General features: G+C 40.3%; 1 protein-coding gene across 1 annotated transcript in view; it reads left to right on the forward strand.

Annotated features, from left to right (window-relative positions):
- The first annotated feature begins 577 nt into the window (after positions 1–577).
- Positions 578–13,698, forward strand: part of abtb2b (ankyrin repeat and BTB (POZ) domain containing 2b) — a 78,558-nt gene continuing 65,437 nt past the window's right edge. Inside the window, exon 1 of the mRNA XM_022672114.2 lies at positions 578–2,437. Coding sequence (XP_022527835.2) covers positions 1,561–2,437 — 877 coding nt within the window. The 5' untranslated portion in view covers positions 578–1,560. The remainder of the gene's footprint in view (positions 2,438–13,698) is intronic.

Genomic DNA, 13,698 nt, shown 5'->3' on the forward strand with positions numbered 1-13,698 from the left:
TTTGTTAGCTCAAAAAAGCTTTTCTCAGCCGATAAATGTGAACACGCATTTCCATGACTTCTTCAAAACTTTCTGGGTATTTCTGTTTTTCCCAAAGCATTTCCAGTCCTGGAAATTGCTATTTTTAGATTTTAAGACTTTTTCCAGGTGTTTAATGATTGTTCGAACCCTGCTAATATGTTCATGTGCACATCAATTTTGCTTTCACTTTCTTTACATGTGCATTTACAGTATGTTTAGATGCTAATTACATTTTACTATCTTATACTTTTTTATTAGTTTCTAAATGACAGTTGAGATTAGGTTGAATCCAACTTAATCTAATAAATGTGATGTTTATATGGGATTATTCCACACAGTCTATGTAATAAGGTGTGTATTGTAAGGGAGTGAGGGGTGGGTGTGGTGATCAGTGTTAATGACTGCAGTTGTCTCTGATTGCAGACAGTTTCTCTTGATCTCTTTAGATCACTGCAACTTTTGGTGAAATTTACTCAGGGCTGTTAAACTCCCTCGTGACGTAGCACACTACCCTCCCCCCGCTCTCTCTCTCTCTCTCTCTCTCTCTCTCTCTCTCTCTCGTTCAGTTCAGTTCAGAGCTGAGTTTCTCCTGAGAGGAGGGAGTGAGTGAGAGAGGCGTGCCTCGTGCGCTTCAGGACTGTTGGGACGTTTCTCCCTCAGCTTCATTGCGTTTCGGACTTTATGAACTGAACCGACCCTGAGAACCTGCACTCGTTGATGGAGAAGCGAATCAGTGGAGACGTCGTTTCAACCAAACCTGCTCTGGACATCTTTCAAACGACCTGACGTTCCGGAAGAAGCCCTGAATGGAAAAGACGCTGTTTCTGTTCCACCCCCTGAGTCCTGCTGAAGGTGAGCGAGCTGAGGAGCACTACTAACAACATGGAGAGTAGCCGGGCAGAGTTTGTTGGCTAAACAAAGTTAAGCTAAGTCTTTATTTAAGGGAAAAGGACGTTTTATGTGGTTGGTTGCTGTATAAAACTATTTGGGAGAGTTGGGAGTGTTCCACGCAATACCAGGAAAGGAGTGCAACCAGTAGAACCAGCTTGGACCAGCAGAAGAAGCCTGCCAGAAAAAAAAGGTACTGTACAGGTACATGTTTGTTCACCAAAGTTCAGACAGTGCAAATGTACCCTCAAAGAAACAGCATGATCATGCAGTGTCATTTAAAAGTAGTGGGAAACAAGTGCAAAGGAATTTAGTACAAATTAGTCTCTTAACTAAAGGTACTGGAGAATTTTGAGGGTATCACCCCAGAGACAAAAGGGTATCAAGCAAGTACCAGCCAGGTACCAAGAGGGGTATCGCCCCCAATAGGGACATCATCCAGACATTACTGGGACAATAGGGGTTCCACCCCACAAACAAGAGGTTACTATCCAAGAAACAAGAGGTGCACCACCACAGTGACAAGAGGTGTATCTTCCCAATACAAGAGGAGTATCTCCCCAGTGACAAGACGGGTACTACCCCAGGGACAGTCTTGTACTTTTTTCTCAGAGTGCAGAGTTGCACCACAAGTTCCAGAGAAGCAAAGCGATGGCTGGAGGGAGCAGCTCCCACATGAAGACCCTGGAGGACCTGACTCTGGACTCTGGCTACGGCGCTGGAGACTCCTGCAAGTCCCTGAGCCTCTCCTCCTCCTCCAAGTCCACCTCGCAGGCGCTGGCGAACGCCCCGCACCGGGGCAACTGGTGGTACTACTCGGGCTCCATGAACAGCCGGAACAACAGCTGGGACACTGTCAACACCGTCCTCCCCGAGGACCCCGAGGACATTTTCTCCAAGTGCCCGCGCCTGCCCGACCTGGAGGAGTTCCCCTGGAGCGAGGAGGACGTGGGCAACATCCTGCGCCGCGTCGCCAGCCAGTACCCGGGCGAGGGCGCCTCGTTCTCGGCCGAGGCCGTGCGCAGACTCTCGGTGCTCACGCGCCGCGCCCTAGTGCGCATCGCCCGCGAGGCTCAGCGGCTCAGCGTGGCGCACTGCCGCTGCACGCGCTTCGAGGTGCAGAGCGCCACGCGCCTCGTGCTCAGCTGGCCGCTCGCGGACCGCTGCGTCTCGGCCGCCGTGCGCGCGGTCTCCACGCACAGCATGAGCGCCGGGGAGCCGCTGCGCCGGGGCAAGTCGCGCCGCTGCGGCCTCACCATGCACGTGGGACGCTTCTTTCGCTGGATGGTGGACACGCGCGTCTCGGTGCGCGTGCACGAGCACGCTGCTATCTGCCTAAGCGCGTGCGTGGAGGCGCTCGTGGAGGAGGTGGGTGCCCGCGCGCTGACGGTGGCTGCCGCCGCGGCGGCAACGGGGGACGGAGCGCACGTCACGGTTGAAGTTTTGGAGGGGGTCGTGAACAACGACGCTGAGCTGTGGGGGGTCCTGCAGCCATACGAGCATCTCATCTGCGGGAAGAACGCCAACGGTAAGTTTCTGCATGTTTTGGTTTCAATGCAAAATAGAGCCCACCTGTCTTAGGGCTGTACGATGCGGGCGATATATCGTGTGTATCGCGGTAATATTGAAACGATTTCGAAACGGTTTGAACTTGCTTTGGATTTGTTTTAATGCATTTCAGAGACTTTAACTCACGCATGTACAAACACACATATATGCATGCCTGTATGTTTGTATGCATGTTTACTTTCATGGTTTACAGCATTAGGCTAATGCCCTTAAATTTAAATCATGGTGTCATGGTGAACAGGTATTCTAATATAGTGTTAGGAGTCTATGGTATGTTTTAAGCTTCCTTGTTGGACAGTGTCAATATGACAATATGTACTGTACTTATTATACTAATAATGCACTTTTCAGGGTGCTGTACCAGTTTGGCATAGGCTTGCATTTAGTATGGTAGTATGGGGTTTTCAACACAGTGGAATAGATTTTATTGGCTTATGGGTATAATAGGACAGTGTGTCAGTGTGTAAGGTTTTACAGGCTGATGTGTTTGGTCACATGGGACAGTGTGTGAGGTATTAAAGAGCAGCGTGTTAAGTCCAATAGGACAGTGTGTAAGGTATTGTGTAACAGTGTGTTAAGTATTACAGGACAGTGTGTTAGGATATATGGGACAGTGAGTTAGGTATTAAAATACGTTTTTACAGGAAGTTGAATTATTTTCCATTGGACAGGATGTAAGGTATTACTGAGGAGAGTGTATTAGGTTTTATAGGTCCATATCACATTGTTTTTATTTTATGCATGTTACCTCATTTGCAGCACTGATGATGAATGTTATATTTAGTACTAATCCAGCTGGTTGCTATACTATGATTTATTCATTATATAAATGTTTATCAGCATCAGTTTCAACATTGTATCAACACTAACAACTATTTACATGACAAATCAGCATTGGCTCAGAATTCCCATATTCCTGCATCTGTAAAACTGACCTTTCTGATATTTATTAGTCCTTATAATAGAAGGTATACCATAATAAGTCTCAGTTAATGATGTCCATGTGACCTGAATTCACCCTTCGTGTGAAACTCCCTGATGTGGCATATGGGAAATGAAACAAATTGGTCTGCAGTTTTTTTATTTATTATTTTTTTTGGATTGCATCAAAACAATCAGGGTATGTTCATCTGGGATTGGTCAACTGTCACAAAGCTGTCATTTTTGAGAGCTTGTTTATATGTTGCAGCATATTTACATATTTGCATGTTACATCAGTATTGCAAAAGCCAATATTAATGACTACCAAAGAAAAGTTCATGCATCAAGGCATCATGACCACCCAGCAATTGTTTATGTGCGCACTCATTGACATGAGTGCTTTGGAGTTTGGTAATTTGGGTTTGTAACAGAAAAGATTGCAGCTTTTGGCCACAATGACCAGGTTTGAGTTCCCAGCTCCAGATTCTGGACAGGGTTCTCAGGATCTGGGGCAGTTAGGGTAGTTAAGTTTGTCCACTGCGCTGATGAAAGGCCTCTCTCCATGCTCACTGTACAGACTTGCTCAGTTCCAGCTGTATGTCCATTTCTTCCTAACCCACATCCCTCTCATTGACCGTGTGCCAATGAGCACTGTAATTAACATGTGTCTGTGGCTTACCAACATCAGTGCCGGCTTTCCAGCACAGACTTTCACAAGGCTTACAATAGCGCTTTGTTTCAGATTTAAGCTGCACAAGCTTCATTTTCAGGCCAGAGAAAGAAAACAAACACTTTCAAGCCCGTGGTGCGTGCAGTAGGGGGGTTGTTAGACAGTTCTCAACATGACTTATAGGCAACTGCTGGGGCTAACCCAAACTTACTTGTTGAGATCCGCTTAAGGATGTATTATACAATAACAAATTGAGGCGACATTTTATGACTCCATTTTGAAAGGATCTAAAGGATTTGTGTTTGTGTAGCAATTTAGATGAAAGCCCTTTTCTGGCAGGCTGAGCGCAGCCTCTCAAACTCCAGCATATCCCATACACCAGCTCTTCCTCCCCAGAGTCTCTGCCAGATCAGGCTAGATTAGCTACAGTCTCTTCAGGTCTGTCTATACAGTATAAGCTCAGCAGGGATCAATGCACTTTAACTGAGCCAGGTCCGTAAAAAGTGCTTACGCATGCACTTTGGGTTTACAGATGCACACACCCACACACAGAGATTTTCCATTTTAACCAGTGTTCCATGTGTTTGAAAGCACATTCTTAAAATCTTAAAATCTTTAAAATTGTGTTATCATAAGATAACTAATAAGTCACAATTATGAGCCATATTTGTTTAAAAAGGATTCTCAGAAATCAAGGGCCTTAGCTTCTAGCTATTACGTTAATTCACATTTCCCCGCTGAGATAAAAACAGCATGGTCAGCTCAAGCTGGTTAAGCTGGTTGACCAGTGTAGCCTTTGATCAGCATAGGGTATGTTCTTGTTTAAGTTTGATGGCCTAACTGGTCTACAAGTAGGGCTGCACGATATTGGAACGAATTTACATCGCAAATGTTTTTTCACTGCAAGTCTTTATTTGATGATATACATCGCAATATTTAACAATGCAGGATCCATGACATCACCTGCCCTACCCCCACCCATGCTCTGTCTCACATCCCGACCGATCAAAAGCTGAGTCAGCGCCGAGCACTCAAAACACGACGAAAATAGCAAAACAACAGTAATCAGCCCTTTAATCAGGCATTTAAATGGCTTTTTAAAAGGTAAATATAAAAGCATTTTTCTGGTATTAAAAACGTGAATTCAGCTGTAACTGGAAATATCTGTGCTGCAAAACTGTGCTGAACTGAGGTGCACAGCTTTTGACACGTGCGTTTACAAGCACATGCCCACCCATGTGGATGGAGGCCATGCGGCAGTAACCTCTTGTTTACTCCTGTTGCCCCCAACCTTTGCGCTTCTCAGGCAGCAGCAACCTGTCACTCACACAGACACAGAGACAGCGCTGTGCATCTACTTCTTGTGTCAAGAATCAAAACATATACAGTGCAACCCTATTATGATAGCACATTTCCAACCCTTTGACAGCATCTTAAAATCGATAAAATTCTGTTATTATGAGATAAGGAAAAATAAACTAGATAACTAGTTAAAACTACATGGTCAGCTCAAACTGGTTAAGCTGGTTCACCAGTGTAGCGTTGACCAGCGTAGGGTTCATTTTTAATTTTAAAGGCCTAGCTGGTCTACAAGCATGATCATCCTCACCAAGCTAGACTACCAAAATAACCAAAATGACCATACTTGTTGCCCAGCAAGACCAAGCATGCCCATAATTATAACGGCATCATACACTACTCTGGAAAAGAGCTGGTGAATCAAATTTAACTAGTTTACCAGGATATTGTTTAATCAGTTTCCCCTGGATAGTCAATGTTTTAACCATCAAAGACCAACTTGGATAACTTGAAATTAGCTACCAGAAAAAGCTTGTCCAATTCACTTTATTTTGTGCCATTTGCACTCGCCATAGTCAGACGCCAATCAGCTTGAGCTTGAGCACTTGCTAGCGTCTTACAGCCTAATATGCTTGGAAGGATATTGGGCTTGTGAAATTTGGATTTACATTGTGTTCAGTACATACAGTGTGTTCAATCTTTAGTGTGACAGTTTGGGAGGAGTACACCTATCGTTACACTCCTAAACTTTTGGGAAATACTACACCTCACATTACATCTCATCTCGTTAGTAATTACTCATAGTTAAAACTCATAACTAGGTCATAACATTGAAATAGTGACTCTTAATCATGGGAATCGTTCTTATCATTAAACGCTTATTCAGTTATGAGAATAAAATATAATCATTATTGTTAGTTAGTGAGTCATAATAATGATATAATAGGATCATAATTACGAGAACATAAGGGATAATTGTGAGAAACGTTCTTGTTTTTATTTGAAAAAAAAAATCTGCTTATTTTTCTTTATGAATTGCTTGAAACAGGATTAAATAGAGGCATTGAAGCCTTTAGAGATGAGCTGATACAGACTTCTGAGTAATTCCATTCACTTTCACACTGAGCCGATATAGTACAGTCATCCGCAGAATTCTCTCAAAGAGTGCGATTACCTGCTATGGTTTTGAGCAAGGACACTTCTTTGAGATGCATGCTTTTCTTATAAATGTTGTTGCGTGACAAACCGGCTCCACTCCCGCACTTTTTCTTCAGTTCTTGTTTTGGACTGTTCAGTAAGCGATAGCAGCTCTCTCTCGGCTCTCTGATGGAGTGCTGTACCCTCCTGCTCTGATTTTTTTAGCTCATTAGAAAAGTGCCTCTCTCGTGTATCGAGAGGTCCCACATCTGGAAGTGTTTAAAACAGAACTAACTTCTCTGACGGCAGTCACGGTGTCCCCCGCCCCCCTATCTCCAGCCCTGCCTCTGTTCTATTTACTTAAGCCTTTCTTTTCCTGTAGAGCTTTGCGTTTATACACTGCTTTAACAAGGGTTCTCATGTCTCAGCCTGTGCCATTTAAACCTGGCAAAGCGTACAGTATCACAGCTGAGATGTAGAACCTATATATCACAATATTTAGAGTATATCTGTTTTTATTTGGGCTGTAAAAGGTTTTATTAAATAATTTATTGAAATTCTCAGCAGAATCTGTATATACAGCTCTGGAATACAAAATAGAGACCACTTAAAAATGACGAGTTTCTTTGATTTTATGAAATTGAAAACATCTGGAATATAATCAAGAGGAAGATGGATGATCACAAGCCATCAATCCAAGCTGAACTGCTTAAGCGTTTGCTCCAGAAGCAGCATAAAGTTGTCCAAAAGCGGAGTGCAAGACTGGTGGAGGAGAACATGCCAAAATGCAGGAAAACTGTGATTAAAAAACAGGGTTATTCCAACAAATATTGATTTCTGATCTCTTAAAACTTCATGAATAGGAACTATATCTGTGCATTATTTGAGGTCTGAAAGCTCTGCATCTTTTTTTAAATAAATGCTCTTAATAACAATATTTCTATTTAGAATTTGGGAGAAATGTTGTCTGTAGCTTATAGAATAAAACAACAATGTTCATTTTACTCAAACATATACTTATTAATAGCTAAATCAGAGAAACCGAAACTTTCAGAAAGTTTCAGAAACTGGTCTCTTAATGTTTTCCAGAGCTTTATGTCATGGGAAATAAGAACAGTGTGTATTTTTCTTTGCATCAAGCAGCAAAAAAGGTGTTGAATTTAAATAAACATCACACTGGATGCCCAACAATATATATCTATTGTGCATGTGCACATTGTGATGACGATACTGAAATGATATATTGTGCAGCTCTATTAATGTTATTGGAAGCTTTAAGTTTCAGTTATTAAATGAAGAATAGCAAATACAGCATCTTCTACCAGCTAAAGGTTCTGTGCACTGCATTTAAGCTTTGGAGAAGCTGAACTCTGTCGCTCCTCATCTGTGGCAGTCACTTGAAGGCCAGGCATGTGAAAGTCTGGCAGTTCTCGCGCTCACACTGCCCTGGCTGATGGAAAAATCCAGACGCTAAAAATGTCTTTCCAGGCCTGGCTTATTATTGAAAATTGTTCTGCAAAATAGAGGCTCTGTGCACTTGTGTCTTGGACGGGGGGGAAGGATTTTTTATATAGCCTGTGGATCAGAAACGGCAGGGACAATGAAAACACCATCTTGCACGGTCAGTGGCAGTGTTTACACACTTCCTGTCCAAGCCAACGTCCCAGCTGTGTAAGCAGCCCAGGCCACTAATGGCCGTGGAGCTAAAAACAAGCCTGGGCATGATAACTGCTTATTATATTAGAGTCTATATGTGTATGACGTGTTGGCTCAGTTCTGCACCTGAATGAATGCACTGCGCCTGACGTAAACACATTAGCGCATGGTGTTTCTATGCTATCTGATGGTCTCATCTCCCTGTGCCTTTGTGCCCCTCCCATTTGATAGGACTTCAGGATTTGCGGAGGTGGGTGGATGCCAAGAATGGCACGTGCCCACTGATAACAGTTTTTTTTTAGCAAAATATATGCCCGTTTTTAATACCTGAAAGTCTGAAATAGAGTCCACACCAAGGTTGATGGGTTTGCTATGTTGTGTACATTTGGTTCAGTTAGTTTTAGTTTCACATTCCTGTTTAGTGAGCAGACTAAAGAACTGTCTTCGTGACTTAGCTGGGCTGCTCTGATCTCTTTATACCTAATACTGATTGGTTTGTAGAATGTTGCCTTTACTGGTGTTGAGCTGAAATCTGTGATTGTAAAATAATCATGCAATTCTATATCTGAAGACCAGCCTAAGATGGTGACCAAAATGATATAATTTAGTAGTAGTGTAATTCAGGAGTAGTGTAATCTATGTAATACTTGAATTAAATGATAATTTAAATGTAGAGTATGACTACTATTTAATGATTCTCTTCGAAGGTCATATAATATTTCCATTCTCAAGTCTTCTTCCCATCACTTTTTTAAGGTTTGGGTGGATGAAATGCCCATTTTTTGAAAATAGCCAACAAACCTTGAAACCAAACCCCTACTATCTTGATCAAGAGTGAATAAAAATATTCTAAATGGCATTAATTCTCAAAACTTTCAATGTTGGCCATGACATAACTAGTTAAAATGAGATGCGGGCAGATCAAACTTCAATTTCAGTTGAGAGAATGAGGCAAAAATACCTATTAATTAATATTCCCTCTTGCTTTCCACATTTGCAAAGCTTTATCTGTGATGGGAAGAAAGCATGATTACATGCTACATGTTACAACAAGCATAAGCATTTGTGTCATACTGCTGCATGATGTTTGTACCTGAAGGGGAGTCGGATTTGAGTAACTAATTAAAGCAATTAATTAATACAAGTTATGTAGAAGCTACCATGACTTTAAGATGACTCCGAAAAGAACTGACAGTATCAGAACTACTGATGAAATGGGCACTCATGACTTTGTGTTACAGAGTTTGATAGTTGGAATAGTTGGTGAAATTCTGAGGCTTCAAAGCTGTAATGATCCACTTCACACAGCCTAAGGAAACCCTGTAGGACTGTAGAATAGCGAGAGGAAGTCCAGTCGCCTGAAGCCGGCCTGCACGTGGCATCTGGGCTTGGCCCTACTGCCACCTCTCTGGTCCAACTTGAGTTTTTTCATTCTTTCTTCATATCCCAGCACTTGGCCTGTCACCATGACAACCCAGACCCCAGACAGGAAATCAAAGCCATGGTGGGAAGATGGCCAACAATGACACACAGGAGCTTAAAGTCGAGGTGAATTCAAGCAAAGAGAAAAGGCTATCTGTCTTATTTTCCTTGGTTCTCACAGAACGTGAGGGAAAGGCAAAAAGACGGTGATGGAGGAATAATTGAGCCTCTCTTTGCATTAAGTTTGCCGTCCAGCTCGTGTTTCATGTTTTTTCACGTGAGCAGGCATGCAGGAGGAGAAACAGACTCCTTTCTCAGCTCTTTAACTCCGGCTCAGGCTTGATCGAGGTGGATGGTTCTCATCACGAGTCTTGGAAACAAGCCATGGAAGTGTTTCAGGACTTATTTGAGTTGATTTGATGGGTTTGAAGAGTTTTAACTCCAAAACAAATTATGATATTACACATGCACGTGAAATTACTGACGTGCCAAATGTTATAGCACAGGAACTAGCATTGTGTCACATGACTTTTGACATGTCCCATTGAAACTAATGAATGCTAGACTGACCTGGAGGATATTAGTGTGGGGATTTGTGCATTCTGCCATTGTACAGGGACAGTTCTAGCCAGAAGCTGCTGGTCACGATCATCACAACCCACTGCACTGTCCACTGTGCTTGGAAATGCCTTCTATTCCCAGTATATATGTGACACTGTGGATCAAGGAATGGTTGGAAATTGGACACCCTATCCATTAGGGGTGGGTGATATGGCTCTAAAATAATATCACGATATTTCAGGGTATTTTTGCGATAACGATATACTTGGCAATATAGGAAAGCTAAAATAATTAATTCATTTCAGGAATATAGTATAATAGTATAACAGTATAATCATAATGTTGCAAAATAAATATTATAGCATAAAATTATATAATGCAGCAAAAAATATTGCAGAATATTTAGTGCATGCATATAAACTGCAAACTAAAACAATTATACAATAAATACAGTTAAAGCTTCACAGTAAATAATAGACTACTTTTAAGACAGAACGTTCCTATTATCATGATATGGATTTTTAATATCACGATAATTCTGTGTCACGATATATTGTATACGATATAATTTTGCCCACCCCTACTGTTCATCTGTCGTCCACGATCAGGCCTTGCTCAAACTCTGATAATTCATGTTGCCTTGTCATGAGCATGTTAGCCAGTATTTAGCTTGGTTTACAAGATAACATCTCACAACTTATAAAGGTTTGGGCGTTCCCAAGTCCCTGGTCCCTTGAGGTAAAACACCACAATAGCCATAATACAGAAACTTCTACTCTAGCTACACTATAGTGATTACAACTCAGGCTTATTTCCAGCATAAGCAGGGTTTTGTAATTACTTTAATAATGATTTAAATGGATTTAAATTCCTACTTTAATAAACAGAATTTTACACTTTTTTTTTTCATTTGTTTGTGTTTGTGTAATACTTTAAACTTTTTTTTACTCCACAACTAAATTGCTTAGGATTAGACCAATTAGCAGTAAGTAATAGACAAACAGTTACAGACTTACAGTCTAATCGTCCAGATTTACATGCAAAATGCACTCTAAACCCACACATATGTCCAATCTGAGCTCATTAGTAACTCAGTAATGTTGTCATTGTCACATCTGTACAATCTAAATGTCAGAATGATTGCAATCTATGTCCCCCATCAATTTATAACACAATCTGAGTATTGAGTGTTTGGGGGATGGCATTCGGTTTCTCCAGCACTCTTACTTCCTTCTGTGCTTGTTGGCTCTTGTAATTGATGATCAGCATGGCCCTGCATAGTGTTTCCTGTCTGCTCCTGAGCTGAAACAGGATGAAACATGGACTGGATGAATTATAGACATCAATAAGCCGCCATTTGCAAAAGAAAAAAAAAAAGAAGTATAATATTTAATTGCTTGAAGCGAGCAGCTGAGGCAGGACGCAGATTGATTAGCTGAATATATTCGATGCTGTGTGGCCCCTTGCTGGGCTTTCTTATTAAATTGGCTTTCGTCTTTGTGACGTGGTGGAATAGAATACCTCTACCTTCAGATTCAAATGAGCTGTAAAATCTCCTCTCAAAAAGATTCATGCAAATCTTGAAGTAAAGCCATGCTGTAAGGTCAAGCATACTGCAGCACTTCATTTTTTACTAGTTAAAGATTTAGTTTGAAAAATATGTCTGAATTAAATATCTGCTTTTAATGCAGGCTGTACAATTTCCTAAAACTGTGGAATATAAAGAAATACAACCTAAATATTAGGGCCTTGTATTGGCAATAACTTTGTAATATGATATGTATCATGGTACAGGTCTTATGATTTAATATATTGCGATATATTTTGCAATATTGTAAGCAATGCGATATATTAAGATACTGTCTCATAGCTAAAAAAATCATTCTGAATTATGTTTTTGACAAGTTTGATACTCTTTAAAATGCTGAAAGTGCTTTATTGTGCTATTTTTCTATTTTCTATAAATATTACTACCATAAAATGGAATAAAAAATAACAATAATATTGTTTATCTAAATTATTTCTAGAACAATATATCAATATACCAACAAAAAATAGTTATCATGGCATATCTAGCTAAATATATAATATATTGTTCTCTTTATAGCCACTAAACCTCCAAACATATAAGTGAGGCCTCAAGTTTTGAAAGCTTTAAAAGCAAGTTTGACAGGGGGACACTCCCTTTTAAAAGCAGTAATCACAATGCAGTAACGCATTCATTTCAATTGCATTTGCTTTTACGATGGTCAGCGTCTTGGAGACAAATGAATGTGAATGAAAGATTAATGAAGTCATAAGCACATAAGTACACAGACAGCGAGGGAAGGCTTTCCTACTAATGGGAAGCTCTGATCCGTTTGTTTCTCTGAAACAGCATGCCCTGAAAGTCATGCCATCTTTTTTCTTTTTTTATTGCACTCGAAAGGAATGAGAGTGTAGAGAGCCAGCTAGCCCAGAGCCTTCCCTCAAACCACGCAAGCTACAGCATTCCCAAGTCATGTTCAGTTTTATCTGGGATGGAGATGTTGACAGAAATACTCCAGGATCTTTTACTTACGCAATTGCTGTGGAAATATCACAAATTGGAAAACTGGTTAAGAATAATGAGTTCATGGAAACTCAATAAGAACCAGGTGCACTCTTTAAAACTAAGGTGCGTCAAATGGTTGTTTGAGTGATTGGTTCCATAAAGAACCTTATTTGCAATAGAGATGAGTGTGAGTGTGAAGAATGTATTAGTTGGTAAAGATATTATGCATCAAATAAAGCTTTGTTTAACCAGGGTAGCAAAGGAAACTCTGTTTTTTGAGTGGCAGATTTCTGTATTTTTTTTAATATTTATTTATTTATTTACTGCTCAGTCTTGCTTGATATAATGTATCTTTGAATAACCAGGATTAATTGGTTTGTTAAAGCAGAAAAAAATCTAAACAGTTTACGTGTATCTCGCACTTCATGAACATAATTATTTACCTAGGTATGTTTATCAGATCAGAGACCTGTGGTTTAGCTTAATAAGAAATGTTGCTATATACTTAAGCAATATAGTACTAAGAGATAGAGAGAGAAAGATTATCTACAATCAACAATATATAGTTAAATAGTCAAATCTAACAGAAATATAAAATTCGTGATGCCACCAAAAATTAACAATCACATCTGGCTTGTTTTACAGCATTCTGAAAAAAGAAAAGCTGCAGTACTGTGTATTTATTTTTTTCTGATTTTTTTTTTTTTTTTTTTTTACTTTATTTTGTCACTGTCCAATGAAAAACAGGTATCTCCAAAACAGCAACTTTACAGAATAGAGGAAAAAAAAACTTCTACAAACCGTACAATGGAAGTCAATGTAAAAACAGTTTTTTATTTCATTTATCATTTTGAAGTATTTCTATTGGTCTGTTCATCCATTTTGGCACAGGGTAAGGGACACTTTGTCTGTTCAAATTATGTGATTTACTAAAAATCGACAAAAATGAAGATACTTGTTTTTTATTGGACAGCGACAGTTTACATTGTCCAGTACAGTTTTCACAAGGCCTCAGTAAAGT

The sequence above is a fragment of the Astyanax mexicanus genome, chromosome 2 (genome assembly GCF_023375975.1).
Source record: "Astyanax mexicanus isolate ESR-SI-001 chromosome 2, AstMex3_surface, whole genome shotgun sequence".
Classification (NCBI taxonomy): domain Eukaryota; kingdom Metazoa; phylum Chordata; class Actinopteri; order Characiformes; family Acestrorhamphidae; genus Astyanax; species Astyanax mexicanus.